At 39.9% G+C, this 24,670-nt stretch overlaps 1 protein-coding gene across 1 annotated transcript in view; it reads right to left on the bottom strand.

Annotated features, from left to right (window-relative positions):
- The window catches only part of LG17H1orf21 (linkage group 17 C1orf21 homolog), a 194,033-nt gene that overhangs the window by 6,562 nt on the left and 162,801 nt on the right, over positions 1-24,670 (bottom strand). Inside the window, exons 4-5 of the mRNA XM_019738074.2 lie at positions 17,790-17,866; positions 10,467-10,527 (exon numbers count right to left, since the gene is read on the bottom strand). Coding sequence (XP_019593633.1) covers positions 10,467-10,527; positions 17,790-17,866 — 138 coding nt within the window. The remainder of the gene's footprint in view (positions 1-10,466; positions 10,528-17,789; positions 17,867-24,670) is intronic.

The following is a 24,670-nucleotide window of genomic DNA, read 5'->3' as shown; positions in this document are numbered from 1 at the left end:
TATTTTGATTCTCCTGCCTCCTGTCTGTTCCCTTTCCATGATTCACCTTCTTCTTCTCTCTTCCCAACTGTGGGGTTCCCGGGTCTCAGTTTCTTGACTTAATTACGACTCCTCGACTCTGCCCTGTGGGACTGACCGGCATTCTAAGCACCAAAGGGCATCTTCATTGAGGAAACACAACTGCCACATCTGAATTTTGGTGCAGAAATTTAATGGGCGGTCTCCCTTCTCTGCCCATCTATACATTTCCCCCCAACGTTTTCCTCCATGTATCACCACCCAGAGGTAACCTCAGATCCAAGTTTCGATGGGAATGAGGACATTTAAGCTCTGACCCTGAACAAGGACTACAAGACAGAAGAGCCCTATTCCCGGCTTGAGCGTGTGTGAATGACAAGCTAGAATCCAGAACAAACATGACCAGGAGGAGGCGGGACAAAAGATGGAAAAGTGGAATGAAGGGCTCTCCAAGGGGCTGCTGTTTCATTCTCCTCCTGTAGGGCGATGAGCCCGAAGCAAGCACTCGACCCCCTCAGGCCCGGACCTGTCACAGCCTCTTCAGTCAGGAAGCATTTCAGCAGCATTTTCCTTTATAGCCCAACAACAATTTATAACACCGTTTTGAGGAAATGCCGAAGAAAAGCAAAAATAATTACCTGTGCTGTTAAAGTCTTACTTCATTAGAAAAATCAGTTGGGACATTAATGGCTGTCTCCTGTCTAATGAGCTTTATTTTAATTAGGCCCACACGTTATTATTTCAGTTGGAAAAAGATCTCCTTTGTAATGAGCAGCAGGAGGAGTGTGACAGCCTCTGACTGTTTCTTTGACCGTATATAGGAAATGATCACCCTGATACCAACAGCCGTGGTAGCAAGCCCAGTATATTAGGCTTCCCATTTCCAAGAAATAAGTATTAACTCAACAGCTTTAACTGCCCCCTACCATGAAATGTTTCTTACACCCAAATCCTCATTCTACCAACAAAAGGAGGATATTTTCGAAGCTTTAAAACACCTGTCTCTCAAGTTTTATCTGATGTTGGCCCTCACTTAAAATATACTCCTTCCCCATGAGGAGGTGAATGGGACAGAGGATAAAGAAAAGTAAGGGTAAAAACATGGGATGTCCACATCTCTAGGTCACATTCAACTGAGGTCCTACAGCAGAAGTTGGCAAATTTCTCTGCGAAGGGCCCAACAGCACATCTTTTAGGCTTTGCATTCCAATATGGTCTCTGTTGCAACTCAACTCTGCCATTTTAAGCATGAAGGCAGCCACAGATAAAAGTGAAAGCACAAAACAAGTTCGGCTGTGTTCCAATAAAACTTTATTTGTTGACATTGAATTTGGAATTTCACATAATTTTTCACATGTCAGACTATATTATTCTGCTTTTTGTTTTCTCCAACCATTTAAACATGTGAAAACCATTCTTGTCTGATGGGCCAGATTTGGCCCAATGGGCTGTAGTGTGCCCCACCCTGTCATAGAGAATTGAATTCCCATCAGAGCGTTGGGAAGCTAACACTATCAAGGGTTTGGCCCTCTTCCCAAGAGCTCAAACAGCTGAGATAATTTCCACTTCAAGAGACCAGAGTTCTCCTCCAAAATGCCATTTTATAAAATTGTTCTTATTGTACAAACAAGAAAGCCATCAATCAAAATAAAAATTAAATTAAAAAAATTTTTTCTGACAACCACATCTTCTTAATAATCAAAGAGTGTTCAAGTTTCGTGTAAATCTCTGTCCACATATATATGTCATTTTAATATAGTTTCAATCCTATGATAGATGCAATTTTTTTATTTGGCTTCATTCACTTAACATTATCTTATAAAATTTTTCCCTGTTGTAACTGATTCCTTATACAGTGGTACCTCGGTTTTTGAACATAATCCGTTTTGGAAGATAGTTCGAGTTCTGAAACGTTCGAAAACCGAGGCACAGTTTCCCCATAGAAAGTAATGCAAAATGGATAATCCATTCCAGACCTTTAAAATCAACCCCTAAAACTGCAAATTTAGCATGAATTTTACTATCTAATGATACCATAGATCCATAAAATTTATGGCGTTCGTAAACCGAAATGTTCGTCAACGGAGACATTCAAAAACTGAGGTACTACTGTAATGGTAATAGATATCCCATACATTTTTTTGTGGAATTATTGTTCCACAAAATTATTGTTCCAGACCATTTGATGGGCTTAATTCAAAAAGATGTCTTAATTAGTCTATTCTCAGGTGTCAAAGTTCAGATTTAAATACCACTCCCTCACTTCCAAGCCAGGACAACCCACTTGGTAGACTAGAGCCTCATGGGTCTTCTCCAGGATTCACTTCCTTTAGGACAGTGATTTTGATTGATGGCTTTAGCAAGTCTGGGATTTTAACCCATATGCCTGTTGACATAGATGTGCCTTCTAGACAAACTCGTTTGAGCTCTTTGTTCTGAACTGACTGCTTATACCCTAGAATTTATATTGAACATGGTTGGAGGTTTGGGGAGACTAAGCACATACCTCCTTTCCTTACAGCTTTTAACTCAAGATAGTCAGAAAGTCAGATGAGAATCAGTTTCCTTGATTAGAAAACCCAGCAGACTCTCCCAACGCCTCCCCTCCCACCGAGGCTCTGTGGATGGTAACCGCCACACCCTGTCACAGGTGGAGAGAGTGGAGGACGTCCGGTTTGCCCCTCTTCCTGCACCACTAGCAGGCGAGTGAGGAGAGAGTGTGAAAAGTGGGTTTCTTTTCTTCCCATACAGAGGAGTGACATTGCTGGGTCACAGTGCTTACTTTTCTTTCTCTTTGCTTTCAGAATAGGAAGCAGTGCATTTAGCCAGGCTTTTAGCTGCCGCTGACGGGAGGTCCCTGCCCACAGAGAAAACAGTGAACTAGCCAGTTCATCATGGAACCTGAGGTTTCCACTGGCCTGGGGAACCTAACACGTTTCCTGGGAATCAGCACGTGGGGAGGATGACAACCGAGGGAGGCCCAGAGGACACAGGAGAGGCTGGGACAAGCAGAGCTGACTAGTCTGTGGTGACTATCAGCCCAATGGGTTATGAAGCTCTGGTAAATGAAGGGTGGTCACACATTTGGCCAACTGGCCAAAAAAGAACAGCAGTTAACAAGGGTCCACTGCATCTATGGCCATGACAATAGAGCCCTAAAAATAGGAGTGATTTCCAATGAAATCTGAAAGAGGAGAGTTTCAGGGACTTAGAACATGGCTTAGTGCCTGTACATCAGTCCATCCCGACGGTTTCCTTCCACTGAACCTCACACACTGGGATGCAGCAGAAGGTGTGAGCAAGGCCAGTGACCCCTGGGTAATCTGCTTCTTTCCGCTTGACATTTTGTCGCAAACATATTCCTGTGTTCATCAACTTCTTTTAATTTTGAGAAATTTAAAAGCTACAGAAAAGTATAAAGAGTGTAACAAACACTGTATTTCCATTCCTCAGACATAAGAAGTAGTGATATGTTGTAACACTGGCTTCTAGCTACCACCCTCCCCCCTAAGAAATGAAACTTGCATCTCAGCCCCATCTCCCTTCCTGCATCCCAGGCTTAACACTGTTCATGGGTTTGGTATGTGTCCTTTAGCTCATTTTTGATACTTCAATATTCATATCGCATTCATACTACATCAAATAAACTGTACTTTATGTGTACATCAATGTTTAAATATGCAACAGATGCCATTTATAAATATGTCATGTAAAACCATACCACACTAATGTGTGCATGCACGTGTGTGTGTGTGTGTGTGTGTGTGTGTGTGTATATGTGCAGTGTCTCTATATCAAACTGGTAAGTTCTGCACTTTGAGTTTCCCGCTCCCAACTTTCCCCAAATCTTTACAAATGGCCTTGAGGATACAGCTATAGGCAACTTCAACCAAAAGAAAAGCTACCAATTACAAGGCATGTACAACATGGCAAACCCTCTACTAGAGACTCCACATAAACTTTCTTGAATTTCTTAGACAGCTTAGTATTACTATCCCCATTTTTTGGTGAGGAAACTGAGGACCAGAAAGGTGAACCAATTATCCTGGGGTCACCCAGCTTCTCCTGGAGCAGGTCCTTGGACGTGGCCCCGGTGGGAAACACAGGCTTTCTCTCTTGCTCCGTGCTGCCTCTCTCCCTGACTCTCTCGCTCCGCTTTCTTGGTCTTGCACCTGCTATGTACCTGCTGGGCTGCCCTTCAGCAGGAGCACCTTCTAGCACGCCGAGCACCTCTCCTAGAGGAGTCTGGCCGACCACATGCCCTTACTTTGTGTGCTTTGGTTCCTGCTAAGCCCAGTGGTCTTATTTGCATCATTCACTCATTCAACACATTTATTAAGCAACCGTTCTGTCCCAGGTTCTGGGGACACAAAGATAAATGAAACCTCATTCGTAGCCTGAGGGAGCTGTCTGCTCAATGCTTTGAGTCCTTCTGAAGAGTCGTAAATAATAAAGCAGCCCTTACGGAGGTTGGCACCCTCTCTATCCCCCGCCCCTGCACTCTCTGTAGGATTAAAACAATGCCCGAGGCTGCCACACACAAAGGACGTAGGGAAGAAGGGAAAAGGAAAGCCCAAGAAGAGGATGGGGAGAAGCAGAATGGGAACCCGTCAAGGGAATGACACACATGGACATCACTGTATCTCTTGGGGTGGTGCCTTGGGTTGCCTTCCCTGATCCAAGCACTTGCACCCACGGCAAAATTCAGTTTGTGCCATACACTGCTATGGCGTTCAGGGCACTGTCCGCCACACTTCATTCATACACGTGGCATGGTTCTTGTTGCATCTGGGCACTACATTGTTCCAGAACCTGAATGCACCTCTGCTGTTCTCTAAAGAGCCAGACTGAAAGAACCTCAAGGATTCTCTGGAAAGCAAGCCCTCCGGGGAAAAGGACGTGAGCAGAGACTGAATGGGTTGCATTTCTTTTAGGCCTGATGCGTGCTTTCTTTTCCTTGTCTGCATCACCTACTGCTATCAGCTACGTGGGAATGCTACATAGCTACCAGCAATAGGTGAGGTAGCGAAGGTGTGCACCCACTTCACCAGTGGTTCCTACACCAGTGTCAACATCACGGCTATTAAGAAGTCATGGCATAAACCTAGGTAGTAAGGAGAAAAAACAGGACTGAGTCACATCCTTACCCTGTCTACAGCTTTCATTCGGCTGGCAGATGAGAAAAGGTACACACAGGAGAGGAGGCAAGGCAGGAAAGGATGACGGGAAAGGAGACGCAAGGAAGGGTTGGGTTATCATCAAAAGCAAGACCACACTATGTTTACCATGGAGCAACAACTAGCTTAATGGGATGATATTGGCAGCCCAGCCCACTTCCCAAATACACATGTCAGCAAGAGCAACTCTCCGCCAGTGTTGAGGACCTCAGTTGTTACTGAAAGTGACAAACTGGGTGGGAGGGACATGCCATGACTTCCTCTGTGCACATGAGGCAGGTCATGGGACATTCTTTAGGGTCTGATACAACAGTCCCACGTTTTCTCATCACTAGCATGCACTGAGGAGGCCTTTACATACATCAGCAGAAAGTAAAGCTTATCATCAGCTACGTCTGCCAAACATTACATTTGATTCTATAGCAGCTCTGACGGTCAGCCGTCTACTACAGGAATCGTTTCTGTGTAGAACCAAACCTGACACACGAGTCACGCTCTTCACCAGGCGAAAAGCAAACACCTTCTGGTCTCTGACACCCTGATTCATAAGGTGGATTCAGGCTGATCTGATGGAGTGTTAAGAGAAGGAGCCCTTGAAATAAATTTGTAAGTGCAGGCTTACCGAGTGCTTTCTCACTAACAAGGTGAATTCTGGCGCCAAGGGATTCGGGCCACTTCGGGAACCCAAACATTCTCTAAATGTAAACGATTTTTCAGTAGACGCAGAGGTCTCCCGATCAACATCTTTTAAAACCAGCTGAATTCAATCCACACGCTGCTCTTTCTCAGACGTTTCTTCAAAATGTCACACTGAGTAATTCCAGTTAACAGGCGAAGTCTCAAAGTCATGCAGGGATACATGAGATGAGACAGTAGGCAAGCTGAGCTCACTCTCAGGTGTGAAGTACCATGAAGTTTTTGGGGAGAAGAAGAAAGGGAAGGAAGGAGGGAGAAGGGGTTTGCACGGAGTTCTCTCCCCTCAGTTTCCCAATCCTCTTTAAAATCAGAGATATATATGGATACGGTCTCTGGCAAGGCTTGGGTCACCTGGGCCCTAGATCTGAAGGAAACACATTAATGAAAATGCGTCTTAAAGAAATCCACAAGTTCTTTGCCTGGGGCCCAAGGACAGGTGGCTCCAGAGAATTATAAAACTCGTACATTTTACTTAAGAATTTCTTGTATACGATATCACGTGCATTTTTATACAGAAAGATCTGTATAACATTTATAAGATTCCAAGAAGACACCCATGGCCCAATAAACCTTAAGAAGTCTTGCATGAGAAAAACTAACCAGATACAAACGACATTGTACTGAAATCTTCTTTATTTACTATTCAGGGTTGTTTTTGAGAGGGCAAAAGGCTCCTTAGTCGCCAGCTGTTCTTACGTCCCCATAGAGCAAAGTATAAGTCCCTGCTTAATTTTTCCTTTAAAAAAATAAAAAAAGTTTAAATTATATTTGATAGTCACTATTATTTTATATTAGTTTCAGGTGTACAGCATAGTGGCTAGACATTTTAAATCCCTGTTTTTGCCTGGAGAAGATACTAATATTACAGGTACTTTAAAAGTGTGCTTACCTTTTCTGCTTCTTACAAAATAAACTCAAGCATATAGTAGAAAGTAGTAGAAAGCATATCTTACAATTAGAAGTGATCTGTATTTGGTACTATATTCAGAAACTGCTCCGTGGTGCCAAGTTTTAATAATCTAGATAGCTTCGTTCTCCTCTAACTACAGAGTTTAAAATCATTACCTTGCTCTGGAGTAAACTCATTTTTTTTTTAAGCTGCAAAATTCGTCAAATATGACCCCTTCCCATAAGGTTCAGGGGCCTATGAAGTGTCGGGCACAACTACAGATTCCAATGGAACAGCATTAGGTATCTTGATAAAAAAACGAGGTAAAAATAAAGGGGACACTTCCATTGTTTCACAGGATTTTTACTCTCCAAAAGAACAAAACAAATGCCAATGAAACAGAGGTTATATAGCATAGGGAATAGAGTCAATGGAATTGTAACTGCTCTATACGATGTCAGAGGGGTAGTAGATGGTGGGGGGTTATCACTTTGTGAGGGGTGTAAATGTCCAATTATTACACTGCTTTGTACACCTGAAACTAATAAAAAAAAATACTGGAAAAAAAAATAAAGCTCTTTTGAATTCTTGTTGATCTGACCAAAGCTGCCCCCTGGTCATCTCCAGAGGCAGCCCCGTGTCCTGGCCTTGCACACACCAGCACAGTGACATGGTACCAAGTGTCCAAGAAGCTGTGTCCCCGCTGCCTGGTTAAGGGACTCCAAGTTTCGCACCTGACCCAGCCAAAACTTGTGTCCAATACAGAAGAATCTGACTCACAGTGACAACGGAGGGAGGGTGGGGGATAGATGAACGACTCCTCCATCAGTAAAACAATTACATTTTTAAAGAAATTCACTTTTAAAATCGAACACCTCAGCCAAGGGACTGTTCCTTACCTATTTTGTATCCCATGTTTCCTATCGATTTTTCTATTCTGAGTAGCTAGCATCATGTCTGGTACTCAGTAAGTGCTAGATAAAAGCTTTTCAATGCATTTTTGCTACCTGCTTTTCTGTGCCACTGTTTATTTCTGAGAAAACCGTGGGTCTGTTTGTGGTGCAAAGGTTAACTGTCGCTTAGCACAGTGACGATCTCTGAATTCATGTACTGAAGCCCAAATTAAGTTTCACTATAAATATTTAACCATCGAAAAGTCCTAGTTTCTTTATGCTAATGGCACTTTTATATCTATTGTTTGAAGTTTTATTTTATTTTTTAGATCTGTCTTGAGAGAGACAGAGCAGAGATTTCTTTTGGGATCCAGAGGAGAGTTAAGAGGTAATAGACATTCAGTAAATACAAAGGACGAATCAACGAATGGCATGTTTCAATCTCCACGGGTTCAGTCAATTTTGCTTCATATCAATTTAAGGAAGAAAAAAGGAATTCCTGGACATTTCTGAGACAGATTAGATCTCAAAACTTAGGGCCTCTCAGAGGGACTCCAATTTTTAACATGGCACTCTGAGTTTAATCATTTTTTTCAATCAACCCTATAAAACTTAAAGAATAGATTTGAGTCGCATCTATGGTGGTCCTCATGCTTGCTTGGACCAAAGAAATATCAGCTACACTAAAAAGTCAGGAAAATAATTTGTAAGAGTCCAGCTTCCAATTTGGGTTCTATAAACTGTGACGAAGACTGCATCAAGCCAAACACGTATGTTAAGAAGGAACATTTTAATTTTTGGAGATTGAACATTTAAGTAATGCATAGGATAGCATATTTACTATATTCCGAAGGAGGAACTTTCAATAAGATAGAAGCAGCAGAAAAGCTTGGTTCAGAGAGGATAGAAAATTCCTCTAGAAATCTGTTAACTGGGAGAATGTCACAGATTAAACAATAGCTCTTCTTTGAGTAGAAATGTATTCAATAGTAGGGGCACGATTTATGTTGAATCTACAAATGCTCCTTTATCCAGGGAAGTTCCCATATAATAAATGATCAAGTTACAAATTTTGCTTTTGTTGTGCTAAACACATCATAATCTATACTTTAGATACAAAAGGAAAACAGGAAGTCGAATTTCAGATGGGAACAATGCATTTCAATTTTGAGTAAAAACAGGCAGAATTTCAATTATGGAAACACACAGCAAAGGAGGTAGATAATTTTAAATGCCTTGTCAGAGTTTGTAAATGTTGTTTAAAAGATCATTTAAAATTCAGGTTCCAATTTTTACAGACTACCTCTACTAAGCAGATCTTTTTGTTGCCAAAAAGCTAGCAGCGGGGAAAAAAAAGCCAAATAAACCGAGAAAGAAAAGATCTTCACCAATACAGTGGGAACAAAATATTTCTTTTTATGCTTCTCTGTACTAAAACAAAATATTTCAGCAAGTTGAACAGCTTTTGAACCAATATGTGAAACTTGGTTAATTACTCCTGGATTAAATTTTCCATCTAAAAAGTCATGCATAAGCCAAAATTTCACTAAAAATAAAAAATTACACTTCCAAATGAGTATTTATGCATAGTCAGGGAGCACCATAGATGAAACTACCATTTTAATTAATTACCATTTCTGTTTTTCACTCTGGTAGTATTAGCTGGTCTTTTAATGGTGCATTAGAAGATTATACCATTATTCTTTTATGGGGTTCATCTTAGAGTGGGGTCTGCTGCTGAAATACTGATGAATTTAAGACTTTATTATCTTCCATTGAGTGACATATATCATAACTTAGAAATTCATGAAGCAATGCTCAGATAAAAGGACCACAAAAAGTTTAAAAGAAATAAAAATTAAAGCAAAAATTTTCAAAGGTAAAATTGGCCTGCGATGCCTTAACCATAGTGGTGATATGTTCCGAATTTACGATTTCACTTTTCTTCAGAATACAGCTTTCAAATGATAATACTCAGATTTATAACTTTAATAGTTAAAATGCACCCCTCTGCAGTGATGAATTTAAATCCTACAAGTATGTAAGCCTGTCATTATTACCACAGTTTATACTTCATTCAGTTGATTAGCATATGGCCCTCTGAGATCCTAAGTTCGATTTCCACACGGATCAACTCTGTAGCTTACTGTCAATGTAAAAAAACCCACACATTCCTAGAGAAGCAACTTGAGGACTCCCCTGTGGAACCACAGAGATGGGGAATAATGAAATAATAATTATAATAATAATAATTATTATAATTATCCTCGCAAACCTGGGTAAGTCACTCAAGCATTCTGAGCCTCAGTTTCCTTGTCTGTAAAATGCAGATAACACATGTCTTGCAGCCATTACCCTGAGGCAGGCATTGATGGCAACACATAGGTGATATTTGTAAAACACTCCAGAGGTGGGTCAGGCATATAGTAGGTAATCGGTAAGTTTTGGCAGGTACCCTCTTGCTTGTGGTCTGAGGTCAGAGCAGGGCTTCAACTGCAGATAACACAGAGTCATAGCAACACTATCTCTAGACAAAGCCTCTTACTAGTCTCTACCTGGCTCTACACACGTCAGTTAATGATCAACGGTAGTACAGGATCTGGGAAGTTTATTACACATTAAATAGTCTCAGAACCACATTTGTGTGTGTGTGTGGGGGGGCACTTTGGTTTTAACCCTCTCTCATCCCCTTACAAGAACAGCTTTGTAACAGAAATCAGAATATTGGTACCCTAACTCATGAGGCAGTTAGCATATTTCCCTAGAACTACATACTTATCTTTTACTTCTTACCTTTTCAATTTTTTCATCCAGCATCCTGAAGAATTCTTGTTGGCTCTCAGAGGTGTGCATGCTGAAAAACAGAGAGAAGTTAAGTGCACATTTCAGTTTTTTGCTTAAACCTGGCTCCCTCAAGAAAAATGCTGAGTCTCTACACTTTGGGGCAGACATTTATTTATTGCACTTTTCCACTGAAATACTCTGAAGTTATAGTAAAGATAAATGTTATTACAGTAATCCTACAAATGCATTTCATAATACTCTATCAGTACCTATAATTTAAGGAATACAATTTTCTTTCAGTGTTCATGTTATTTATAGAGACAGTACTGGGAGGGGCATGCCAAATTTTTTTCTTCAGATACACATTTGTGATTGGAAAAAAAAAGCATAGGCAAGTAGCACATGGCATATTTCAACCCTGTGTGTAACTGTAAAGAAGAAAATATGTCCTAGTTATTATACTGAAAGGTGCACTTTACAGAGGTTGTCAGCACCAACACGCTTTCAGCTGACTGTCTAGGGGTGGGCTGGCAGCCAATGAGCTCAGCGCTTGACACTGGCCCCCGAACACCTTCTCTATTGGCGACAGCACATGTATCTCTCTGGGACTGAAATCCCACTGAAATGTGGGACTAAGTCAGGAAGCAGGTTCGAAGAGCACTTGTCCTGTGTGCTTGCTTGTCCTGTGTCACTTGACAGCATACTTAGTGAAATGCACACAGTGCATAGAAGGTAAGGGGAGCAGAGAAGAATCACAGATGGAAAAGGCGTGGGGAAGAGAGGACCTCGATGGCAATAAGGTTTCAGTGACTGTCGTTTCTACTTAGCAGATATTAGCAGTTGTGGGTGTTCCAAGGAGGTTCCGGATGCTGGGGTGAGAGACACATTGCACAGTGTTTCTTTCACTTACTGCTAGTGCCTGCTGGTTGTGTTGGCTGGGGGTGGGTAGGGGAGTGGCTGCGGAACAGCTTCTTCCCTTCCAGTCTAGGTGTGGTGAGCAAAGTGGGCACGAGTGACCCCAAACCCTCACATGACAGATAATGAGGCTCCAAGGAGGTGTTCCCCTGTGTGTAAACCGAGATTTTAAATCTGGGAGCACAGTGGCATCAGCTCTGATGTAAAAGGAAAACCATGAAAAATATCTGACCAGCAACTTTCACTGTTACAAAGCACAAATATCACGTAACTTTTGCTGTCCTTTATACGATCATTGAAATTAAGTAAATGCCCTATTTCAGAAACAAGCCCTGTCTTATTGCAAGTTTGAAAGGCGGGGCCGACTCTGGGATAATGAGAATATATTAAACAGTCTCCTGTCTCTGGCTGGACAGGAAAGCCAGTACGCACAGCTGAGTTTCCCCAGATTCCTCATGTTTTCACTTCTTTAAAGCGCCAAACACTTTTCATTAGAGCCACTTTGGATGCAAGTCTGCTAAGCTGTACACTCTTTTAATAGAGGATCTATCACAGGCATTACTTAATTTTCTCCTTAATAGCTAGTGGGCACTTCCATGATCTTAAAGCACAATAATCTTCTGGGACACCCCCTCCCCCCCCCACACACACACACACTCTATGATGGGTAGAGCTGGCCCCTCTGAAGCAAAATGGCCCAGAACTTCAGGCTTTTGTTCTTTGCCTGCTTTTGAGCTCTTTCTCTCATTTCTTCTCCTCAGAGGAGGTATTCGTCCTCCTGCGGTTTCCTTTCCAGCTGCTGCTTCTACTCCGTGCTTGGAAACAGCACAGGCAAGTTTGGTCGAGTTGTGCCTGAAGTTATGTGGTCAGGTTCCAAGGCCGAGCTTGGGGGTTTCTTGTGAGTGGGAAATATGAATATTCTGGCACCCACTCTTTGGGCATCCTTCCTGTTCCTGGCCAAACCCTCAGCAGATAAGGTTGCCAGACAGCTCAGGGTCCCAATACGAAAGTCATGAAGATTATACATACTCATACATACACGTATGGTTAGCTAGTCAGCTGTCTGTTTCTAGGAAATTCTAAGAGAACACATAAAAATGGCATTTTTAGGATTTGATGTTCAATGTGGAAATGTTTGGGTTAGAGGTTTTAGCATATATTGCCTTGCATATAACAGGAGGGCAACAGATATTTAATTGACCAAGTGATTTCCATTTAAATGAATGTCGTTTGTGACCCCTCAGAGGCAGCACACTGTGTTAGCAGGGGGAAAGTACAGGCTTCTGACTCCTCATCTATAAAACCAGCAGGCTGGTCTCTGAGGTTCTTAAGTAAAAGCCTTAAGTAAAAGCAACTCTGCAAATGTGTCTGCCACCCCAGTGATCAAGAATGCCCAAGCTCAGGTGTTCGTATCAGGAGCTTGAGACCCAAGGTGATGGAGGTCACCTCAGGATGCATATATGCTAAAGCGAGAACCAAAACCTCAATGGTTTCAGTTTTGAGTAGTTTTACGACATCTTTCCTAACCATTAAAAAATTATATATATATCCCTTAATCAAAACAAACTGAACAAAACCCACCCAACCCAGAAGTAATTAGACAAACCGAATCAGTGTATTTTCAACCCCACCTGAATCCTGAACTGAATATTAACCTTACTCTGGGGTAGAGGGTACAATGGTCCGGAAATAAACTACCATTTTCATTTTCTCATGTGCCCTTTGAGAAATAATTCTAACCCAACATAGGCAACCGGCCTTCAATCGGGTACATCTCTATGACCATACCCTCTGATAGAGAAATCTTTCTTCATCTAACAGCGTTTGAACATTCCCTGCCTGCCTTTGGCTCATTTAAAAACCTACCAAGAAGAGTCACCCACCAGCCTGCTTCACTATCTTGCTATCCTGAAACACAGCACGTAGACTGTGTTAGACAGAAGACGGAATGGAAGGGTGACTTGATTTCTTATCAGATCCAGATGCACTAAATGAGCTCTTTCAGATAAACTCCAGTATCCCTGGGAGCATGGCAGACACTGCCAGATGGAACGAATGCCCACACGAGGTCCCTGTTACCTGGGTATCACCTTAGGTATGGTGTACCTGAAATCATGACGCTTACTTGGCTGTTCTCCATAGATTTGTTTCAAAGAGAAGCCCTGAAATCTCTCCAACAGGAGCAGAAACAGAATTTTTACTCTGAGGAAATAAATTACCCGATATCCTCTAACTCCCACCTAGATAAATGTGGATGCCCTCTTCTCAACAGAGTGGCGTTAATACTAGTTTAAGTTCAAGAATATAAACTGCACTGTGAGGAACAGTCCCTAGGTAATGACTCTCAGTCCTTAAATGCTTTTCTGATGCACAATTTGATGATTGTGAGTGGGGATTAAGGAGGAGGAAAAGCAGACTCGCTTTCTCTCTCAAAGACATTAGAAAGGAATAATTGAGTCGCTTATGATTTTGCTTATGAAGTATAAATACTCGATGCTAAGATTAATTAGATCTAAAAATCTTTTATTAAAGCCTGTATGTTGGTGCCTAATGTCACTGATAAATCTTAACAATTTCAGTAATTCCTGTTTCTCTCTAATAATTACAACTCAACCTTGGAAAACCCAGTGCCCTCCCCTGGAGCACTTCCTGTGGCCCCCAGTTGGCGTGGCAAAGCTTTTGTGAGTTAACCCTGAGCTGGCAAAGGCTCTTTCTGCGATGTCTCAGCTCCATGACACTAGGGATAATCACACGATGGAATCTTAATGACAAGTAAGCTAATGAAGGTAAGGTAGATAAAATGAGCTTGAAGAGCTTTCATGTTTAGTGACTTAAAAAAATTTTTTCCAAATAATAAAAACTGAAGCCACAAAAGTATGAGAGGGCAAGGTCGTCCTTCCTTAAGAGTTCACCTGCAAACATGAAATTCGAATTACTCAGTGGGTTCCTGGCAAATCTCGGCCTGAACACAGGTATTTCTTCCTGATTATCATCGTTCTTTTTCAACTGGACCTCAGGGAAGTGGGTTAGTTCTAATCTTCACATCATGACACTCCCTTGCTAGTGGTTCACGCATGGCACACTTTTATTTTGTTCGTTAATGCTTTTGTTTTTCAAAAATAGTGTAATAAGCAACCATAACACCAAAACAAAAACCAAAAGCTGGGACCTGGACAACAACCTAGAGCTCACTTACCTCCCCACCCAGGCATCTGATTTATTTTAGTTGTTTTTCACTTTTTTTTTTTTTCCAAAGAGTGCATCATGCTCTATGTAATCTTTCGGGGCTTACTCATTTCTTCTATTGCTAGGATCCACCCAGCACTGGGAATTGCTGTAGCACATTCGTTTTCACTAATTTAAATATTAACTTCAAGTGAACTCATTTAATATTAACTTTAATATTCCGTTGTGTGAATATAGTGTAGTACATTTACCCAATTTCCTGTTAAAGGGCATTTGGATGGTTTCTAATTATTAAGATGTTCTTACCAAGTGCCAGGCACTGTGAGAAGCACTGGCATACATTATTTTGTTGACTCTCCAGTCCTCTAAGATGGGGTGCTCACCTCCTTTCTTCTCTGAGGAAACTGAAGCTCAAAGACATTAGGACATTCTCCTGAGACCACAAAGTCAGTAAGAATGTGTTCTATGTGTTGCATCCAAGGTGAGGACCATTACCGTGTTTCCCCGAAAATAAGACCTAGCTGGACCATTGGCTCTAGTGCACCTTTTGGAGCAAAAATTAATATAAGACCCGGTATTGTATTATATTCATTATATTATTATATTATATTATATTATATTATATTATATTATATTATATTATACTATACTATATTATATTATACCGGGTCTTACATTATAGTCAAATAAGAACGGGTCTTAAATTAATTTTTGCTCCAAAGACGCTGATGGTCCGGCTAGATCTTATTTTTGGGGAAACACAGTATTAATAAGTCAGCTATTGTCTGGTATGAGATTGTCCTTCCACTCATGGGGAAAAAAAACCCTCATTATCTTATTTTATACAACTACATAATAAATACGTCAGCAAGTAGGAAAAGTAAACCTCGAGTCTTGGCCCTCCAGAAAGATTTCTTAGTTGAATTCCAGGGACCCAACATTCTGACTCATAATTTAAAATACACACACACACACACACACACACACACACACACACACACACAGGCATGCTGCTGTGTAGAAAACAGAGGATTTTCTTCATAATTTTAATGTAAACACATACGCCAATTTAATCAACTTCTCTGAGAGCTTCAGCCGATGCCAGTTTGCAAAGTGTGTTGTTTCAGTGCGTCCAAGTTAAATACGTATTCGCTCTAAAGGAAAAAGGAAAACCTCTCTAATCCAGGCTCTTCTTAGAATTCGTAGATAACGGAAACATTGAAAAATAGCACATATTCAGACGTCTTGGCTGAAAAGATATTTGGTTCTGTCATCATATATCTGGGATCCCTAAAGGCAGATAAAGTTAGTGTAGATCAAAGTGATTGCCAGTGAAGTGGACCAGGGAGGTTGTGATTGCAGCATAGCATTTACCTAAGGCTGCAAAAATCACTTGGGCCATTATACTGACATTGAAAATGATAAGTGGATTTTAACGTGTCTAGTTTTTTTTTTTTTTTATATTAAAAAAATGAAGCCCGAGCTCATTCACCACCCCCTGAAGAGTCTTAATTGCCATATCATGGTAGCCATGGCTACAGTAATTCCAAACACTGAGCCAGGTCAAACTGATTACGGATCAGGTTATTTCTGTCTCAATTTTCTGGGAGGAACGAGGGTCACAACTTCTTATGCTTATGATTTTAACTTGTGGGGCAACTATTACATATATGTAATGGTCAAATTTATTTTAGGGTGGGGGTGACTGTGTCAAATGTACTAGCGTGATCAGGACCCCCAGAGAGAATTTGTTCATATTTAGGGGGAACCCCACTAAAAAGATTTGTAGCCTCTGAGATAACAGAGCCTCTTTGAAGGAAAGGGAGGTACCTTCAAAGTCACACCAAGTGAGTTTTATCACCAAGGTATTTTCAGTTCTAGAACAATCTAGAAAACTACTCATTGTTCTCTTTAACTATTTAATTGTGAAATACATAACACATAGAAAAGAAAACATGTAAGGTTATTGGTACATTTTTAAATAATAGTAAGTAAAGGGACACCCATGTAATCACCACTCAGATAAAGAAACAGAACCCATGGTCCTACTGTCTTCCATCCAGTCAGAAAGAACTGTTCTTCTATGCTTAATGCCTTTTCATTTTCTTGTTTGTCTTTATTGTTCTTCTACATACATATCTATTGCTAAGTTCGGCCTGTTTTTGAACTTTATATGAAGGAAACTATATATAGGCAGATTCTGCTCCAGCCTTACATTCATGAGATTCCTCCATCGTCATATATGTAGCTATAGATCAGTCATTTCCACAGATATGTACTCTTCTCATCCTAAGACTATGCCACATTTTTGTTAGCCATTATATTTTTGATGGGCATTCGGGTTTTACCTTTAAGAGCTCACAAAAACAATGCTGCCATGGGTATTTGTGCTGGCACGCATGTTCAAGGGTTTCTCTAGAATATGTACCTGATAGCGAAGTTGCTGAGGCAGGGAAGGTCTGAGTAGGTACAATTTTACGAGATAATACAAACTATTTTTCAAAGTAATTGTATCCATTTATATTCCCACCAGCAGGAGTTAAGAGTGCGTCTGTCCCACATTCTGGCCAATCTTTTGTATTGTCAGACTTCTAAATGTTTGCTAACCTTGTGGTACGAAGTGACATTTTTACATATACTGGGGGGGGGGGGGTGCCAAAAAAATGTATACACATGACTTGTATTCATCTTTTGTTATCGGTATATATTGAGTATTACAATTTAATACAGTTTTTTCCTTTCTTAAAATGTGTATACATTGTTTTTGGCACCCTCATGCTTCCTCTTCAGTCAAATGGTCATTCAGGTTTTCAGCCTGTTTTTCCATGAGCTCTCTATATTTTACTTATGTATTGTAAACGATTCCATCATTTTGTGGCCTTTTACTCTCCTACTATATCTGATACACAGAAATTCTTAATTTTAATACGGTCATAATAATTAATCATCTTCCTTACAATTGGCATCTTTTGTGACTTAGTCAAAAATTTTCCCCACTGCATGGTCATAAAGATATCCCCCTTCATTTTCTTCTAACGGATCTGAAATGTCGGCTCTGTCATACATTGTGGGTCTGTTTCGGGACTCTCTGTTCTGTTAGACTAAACCGCACTGGTTGCAATTACTGAAGCTTTATAATGAGTCTTGATTATCTGGTAGGCAAAATGAAACTCACCCTGCAAATATTTTTAGCTTTAAGAACAATAGAACAAATAAGGATCTAGAACTTACTTTGCTCTGGGTTGATGAACAAATCCCGGAATCTCTTTATTCGTTTTAAGTCTTGCATTGGAACTGGCACTTTTTTCCTAAAACACATAAACGTACACATGTAAGAGACAAGATGAGAATCAGCAATTCAACAATAGCATGATTTTTCATCACAGAAATGCTAGATTTGTCTGGGACCTGCCACAGTTGGTTACTTCACAGGGACAAAAGTCCTTACAAAGACGTTACACAGGCCAGATAGAACTGTCAAATATTTTAACAGGGAACATAGTCCTGAAGAGAGAAATTCGCTTTATAACAGCTGACTCTGTTTAGGAGACTATGTGCAACTAATATTTGATTTTTAGGTTAAGTTATTGAGAATAGTAAGAGAATCAAAGAATAGAAGATTCTAATGTTAAGAAGAGCAGCAGTGGCACAATCACAGCCATTGCTGACTTGCTCAGGTTAACCGTAGTTATTGGGACATAAAGTTTGCACAAGGCCCTGTCAGTAACAAGGACAAGAACATGAGTAAAAATAACAATTTTCCACGCACAACAAATATTGGGATTAAATTCAATTCAATTAATAAAATTCAATATTAGCCTATATTCAAGAGACGCTTTTTTGGCTGTTAGCCTGATCTGATTTCTTATTCCCAATAAACCAGCCACATGGGAAAGAAAAACTCTCAAATCATAAAATACCAATATATCAGTAAATACCTAAAATACTTCTGCTCTGTACTTTTACAAACATTATTATTTTAAAAAATATTCAAGGTGCTTTACCATTTGCTCACAAAACACTCCTAAAGTGAAAGGAAAGACTATTCTAAACAAATTTACACACCTCGAAACGCGGAGGTGTGGCAATAATGAAAGATCCAGGCTAGGGACAGGTGTAACAACTCGCGTGGGCCAACGCACCATTCTCACCACAGGCAGGGTGAATGTGTGGCCCATAAAAGAGATGCTCCCAAAATGAACTCTTTTGAGTTCGTATTTCTCCTAGGACAGCAAAAGCCGTTTACGTCAATGAAATTCCAATGAGTTATATGCCTTGGCTGTTTGTTATTTACCATCAAACACAAGCTTATCTGCATAACATTAGTATTCCAAAATAGAGGGTAATTTTGTTTGTGAACCTCTAGGAAAAGAATCATTACAGTTCTTTTGCAGTTTATCTTACTTTCCTTACCCTCCACTAAACAACGTTTTCATGAACATTTAAAATGCATAAAATACATACTGTTCCCTTTGCTTATGTAGTCAGGGAACAACAGATGAACTACCTTGGTTTTTACAAAGCAGGTGGGAAAGCAATTTGAAATTCCTAATGCACTAACTCGAGGAGGGCAGGGCCCATGTCCTCTCTTTACCATCGGGGCTACAATGCCTGGCTTAGGGGCCTGGCCCTTTATGGCAGGCGCTTATCAAACATTTGTAGAATGAATGTATTATGTCAGCAAATAATTAACTTCTTTTTAACAATTAGATATAAAAGTAACTCAAATGCAGTCTCTCTGCAGGACCGAAGAAGATGTAGGTTCCCTCCAAATTTGTCATGTTCTCCCTTTAACTTGCTATACACATGGGTTAAGCATTGAACATGGACATATTTACTATGACAGAACCTTATACTTTTTCTCTAGTCATATACTTTCTCAAACTCGTTGAACTTAAATGATACGTTGTAATTTTAAACATTGCTGAGGCAGGAAAGCAGCTTCTAATTCTAAGGATACAAATGACATGGAATGGTATTCTGTTTATATTCAATGTATTAAACTGTGCCCTGCATAATCACATTGCCTCACCAAATCTTCCTTAAAAACACATTGTGTGATTGCTAAGAAAAGAAGGAATTCCCCCAAACAACAGAAACACAGTGGATAGGCAGAGCACTCCTGCTCAGGAGAGAAGAGGTCACCCTCAGCACCTAACTTCCTGCACTGGCAGGAAGTAAGAGAATCAAAGGTGAGGTGGAGGCAAAGGGAGGAAAATCAGCTTCAGACTGCCCCCTTAGAGAAAAAAAGTACATATAATTAAATAGAGATTTCTAGCCATTATGTTTATAATGTAATTTTTACAAATCACCATTCACCAAGTTCAATAGTAAGAACTCACTGAGCACTTACTGTAAGTCAGGCACTATTCTAAGTGATTTACATACATTAACTCATTTTAATATATTTACATAAATATTTGCATACATGAACTCATTTTTATGCCCACAGTACCTCTCTGAGATAGGTACCATTATTATCCCCATTTTATAGATGAGGAAGCTGAGGTGTAGAGAGGTGAACACTTACTTGAGATTACAACATAATAAGTCTTAGTGTTGGAATCTGAACCCAAGTAGAATGGCCTCAGAGTCCATGCTTTTAGCCACTAGGCCAGCAGTTCTCAAACTTTTTAGTAGCAAGACCTCTTTACCTGTATTCTCCAAATGTTGACACTTTTCACTATACAACATGCAAAAAATCACATTTGTTAAAATCACCACCAATCTCATCAGAAAAGTCTTGACAAAAGCTGTCAAGCAAATGGCAGTATAAAGTTTTCCAAAATTCTAATTTTGGTTTAGTGTTTGAGTTTTATGACTGGCAACAGATACTGCCAACTGTTTCTTTAAAGTCATAGGTTCTCTTCATTCATCTTTGAGAAAAGGTTTGCCAAATACTCAAGTCTGAATATCCATCCATAAGGAAGAAATGCTTTATGCCTATTTCCCATATCACCACATAGATTATTAAAAACATATGCATCCATGGTGTGAGATTTAATAATACAATTAAATAATCTTTACTGCTTTATCAGGGACATTCTTAAGTGAAAATGGAATGCATTCTTCCACTGAGGGCCTGGTGGTGGAGAGTACAATGACTATTGATAGTTTGGTGGCACTGCCTTGATTTGTGATAACTAGTAGTCTTACTATCCTTGCTTTTGCGCCATCAGAGCAAATGTCAACACAGCAAAAAAAAAAAAAAATAGTTTCTCAGTTATTATTAGGAAAATGACCTTGAGGACTGAGAATGTCTCTGGGACCCTCAGGATCCACAGGCCACACTTTTGACTGTAGTGTCTTCTTTGCACAGAAAGGAAGTATCGATTATTTAATTATGCTATATGCTTTATTTAAGATATTTAGCTACCTTATTGAGGTACAATTACTATTCCATAAAATCCCCCCATTATTAATGTATGATTAAGTTATTTTAGTAAATTTATAGAGCTGGGCAATTATTTCCACAATCCAGTTTTAGAAAAGCTCTATCATCCCCTAAAGGTTTCCTCAAATCCATTTGCAGTTATTTCCTGCTCTTATCTGTTGCCCCAGGAAACCACAGGTCTGCTTTGTCTCTCTACAGATTTGCCTTTTCTAGAAGCATATAAATGAAATCATATATATATGTATATATATATATACACATTTATATATATGTGTGTGTGTATATATATATATATATATATATATATATATATACATACATATACATACATATATATATATATCCTTCTGTATCTGGCATTTTTCACTTAGTATAATGTTTTTGAGGTTCATCCATACTGTAGCATATTTCAGTATTTCACTTATTTTAATTGCTAAATAATATTCTAGTGTATGGACATACCGCATTTTGTTTATCCATTCATCTCTTGATGGACATCTGGATTGTTTCCTGTTTGTGACAGTTATGAATAATGTTGCTATGACCATTCACATACAAGTCTTTGTGTGGACATGTATTTTCATTTCTCTTGGGTAGATTCCTAGGAGTAGATTTGCTAGGTTATATGCTAAGTTTATATTTAACTATTTAACCAAACTGTTTTCCCAAAACAGTGGTGGCAGCATTTTGCATTCCCATCAGTAATACATGATGGTTCCAGTTTCTCCACGTCCCTGCCAACACCTGGTATTGTCTTCGATTGTTGCCATTCAAATGGGTGTCTCATTGTTGGGCTTTATTTATTTTAAAAATATGACTTGTTTGGATTTGTTCTTATATTTCTCTGTGTCCCTCAGAGGAACTCATACCTTCCTGCAAGGAGCATGGATATGCTTACTGATTAGCTGTATTTGCATCAATAAACCAGTCTGTAATAATTTAATTTCTACTTTGGGTTTGTTTGTTGGGGAAGAGAAGGTTTAAAGAGCTCTGTCTAAAAAAAGGAAAAAGAAAAAGAAAAAAAGAAAGAAAGAAGGAAACAAGGAAACAAACAAAACCAAAGAAGAACGAAGTTGATGGGAACCTCAGCCAGAGAGGACCCAGCAGAGGGCTCAGAGCCAGGCCAGTTTGCTGTGCGCCAGTTACACGAACAGAGAATTAAACTGGGAGATGATGGAAGAGGTACTAAGATATTGTTTCCCTTGGCAAGAAAAAACTATCTTAATGGTATGGGACACTCATAAACTAAGAACCTAAAATAAACTGGGACCAAGTGGAACCAAGATGAAGCCATTGAAACGGCCCTCAGCAGGAAGTTTGTAGAGCAGTATTTTCATGATTTATTCTTACCGGTACCAGAATCATATGGGATGCTTGTTAAAATACAGGTTTCCAGGCGCCACCCAAGACTTCCTGAGTGTGAGTCTCTAGGATTGAGGCCCAGGAATCCAGGAATCTGCATTTTAAACAAGAGTCCCACGTGACCTTAACTCAAAAAAGTTTGAGAACTTGTATTTCAGAGAAAAAGATACCTTTATGCTTAGGATTCCCCCAGTTGGCTTTCCACAGAGCAGTTTTCAAACTGAGCCCTGGGGTTCTGCAGAGCTGTCTTGGGGGTCAAGAGGCCCACCAGAGTAGCAACCCCTCCAACTGTTTTATACTTAGGGGCTCCATTAGTTGAAAAAAAAGCCTCCATTTTTCAAAAATGTTTGCAAACTCATGTCAGGTAGTGACAGGTTTATTTAAACAGTACATCAAACAACTTTCTCCTTTGCTTGGCAGAATTTTCTTTCTTTACGAACAGAACAGACACTTGTCATTGTCTAGAGTAAACCTGTCTTTCCCTTCTCAGTTTCTCCGATGCTGGGGACCATCAAACCAACTGTATTTATGCTGCTGTACCCCAACCCCTGGGTCACATCTCCCAAAGGGTAAGTCAGACTACCAAGGGGAACTGACAGCTTCTTTGAAAAATCCCTCAAACTTCACCTCTTTGTTGGCGAGAGATGAAATCTCTTTTTTCCTGTCACTTCTTTGCCTGTGTTGACCCACTGAGTCTGAGAAGGCTTAGGCCGTGGCAGCCTTGTGAGGTTCCCTGAGTTGGTTCTGGGTTGGAAGTGTGAGAGAAATCTCATTTTCTTTTTCTGGGTCCAACCGTATAAAGAAATCCCAGGGGCCAGATGGATGCAGGAAGCTGGAGACCTAGAGAAAAGTAGTGGGGGTTGGAGTAGTAACTCCTAAGACTGTTAGTGAAGGACTGACACAGAGAAAAGACTCAAAAGCACTAAATGTGAACCTTCCAAGGGTTCACCCTACACACAGATTGTGTTTGTGTGTCCATTTGAGTCACGGCATTTCAGAAAGCTTATTTATTAACTAGAATTAGGAGATTTCGTGGCAGCGGTGGGGAGCATACACATATTTTAAAAAATAGGAACACATTCAGCTATAAAACAAATGAGTAATTATTCCAAATTTGGGGCAGTAACCTATAGAATGTACTCTCTAAGAACGCAATCTCATTTGATGCTTTGTGTGATTTCTCAAGTGGTATTAACATGACAGGGCATTGTCTCCTTCAGATATAAAATAATTTTATCTCCTGTCTTCTGCGACATCCTTTCTACGAGAGTTGATGGGTGTTAACAAATGGCAAGGCCCAAACTACCGGATGCAACTGTTGATGGATTGGGGCCTACCAGTATAATTATAATTACATCAAGTCAACACTTCCATTATAATTATCTGCCCAAAGATATTATTAGAATTATGAGCATTTTGTTAGAATTCTTGAGTAGTGATGAAGTTGGCAGGAAAAGTCTTAGCTTTATGAAAATTCTTTTTCTATAAATTAAAATACAGCCATGTACATCATTTTATATCAAGCAAATTGTTAAGTGGGGCAAAGCAGTTTTCAAGCACCTAATATTTTTCACACAGTTGCTTCTCAAGGTAGATTGGAAACATTCAAAACAACCTGAAACAAGTAAACAGTGTTGTAAGAAATTGCTCAGAACAGATTTAATTGTATACCAATAAATCTAGAACAAAGTCATTAGGTCACCATGTCAGTAATTAAAAGAAACAAAGTATAATGTTACAAATTTCACGGAGAAGTTTAAGTTAAGGGTATTTTCAACAAGATGATATTATCTCCAAGTTTTTCAGAGAAGTATTATATATACATCCAGAGAATTAACTAATTTGGAATAACCATATTTAATTTTTGCCCAAGATGTTTGTATCAGTTAGGTAAGGGTAGGTTATGTTGCGATAACAAAACAACCCCCAATATCAGTAGTTTAATAGTGTAGAAGTTTATGTCTTACACATGTTACATGTCAGCACAGGCTGACAGGAGGGCTCTGCTTATCCTAACCAGAGTGGAAAACCACAGTAGAGAAAGCTATTTCTTTAGTGAGGGCCCATTCTTCACTAAATCAGTGTTTAATGGTTCTTATGTGACAGACTATGTGAAGAAATCAGAGATATAATCCTCATGAACTCAAAACAAACAGGAAAGGGAACAGATGTTTAAAATGATAGAAGTACCTATGTGTGGTGGACGCACTTGCAATGACCTCCTCAGAGATCAGAGGAGGAAGAAAACATGGCCTGTACTAAGAACCACAGAGAGTCTAGTATAGTCAGAGAGAGCCTGGGGTGCCAGGAGGGCATATGAGAGATGAGGAAGTGAGGTGGGTAGGGGCTGGGCCAG

The sequence above is a fragment of the Rhinolophus sinicus genome, linkage group LG17 (genome assembly GCF_036562045.2).
Source record: "Rhinolophus sinicus isolate RSC01 linkage group LG17, ASM3656204v1, whole genome shotgun sequence".
NCBI lineage: Eukaryota > Metazoa > Chordata > Mammalia > Chiroptera > Rhinolophidae > Rhinolophus > Rhinolophus sinicus.
The sequence above is the reverse complement of the archived record's forward strand: the minus strand, read 5'-3'. Positions and strand labels throughout refer to the sequence as shown.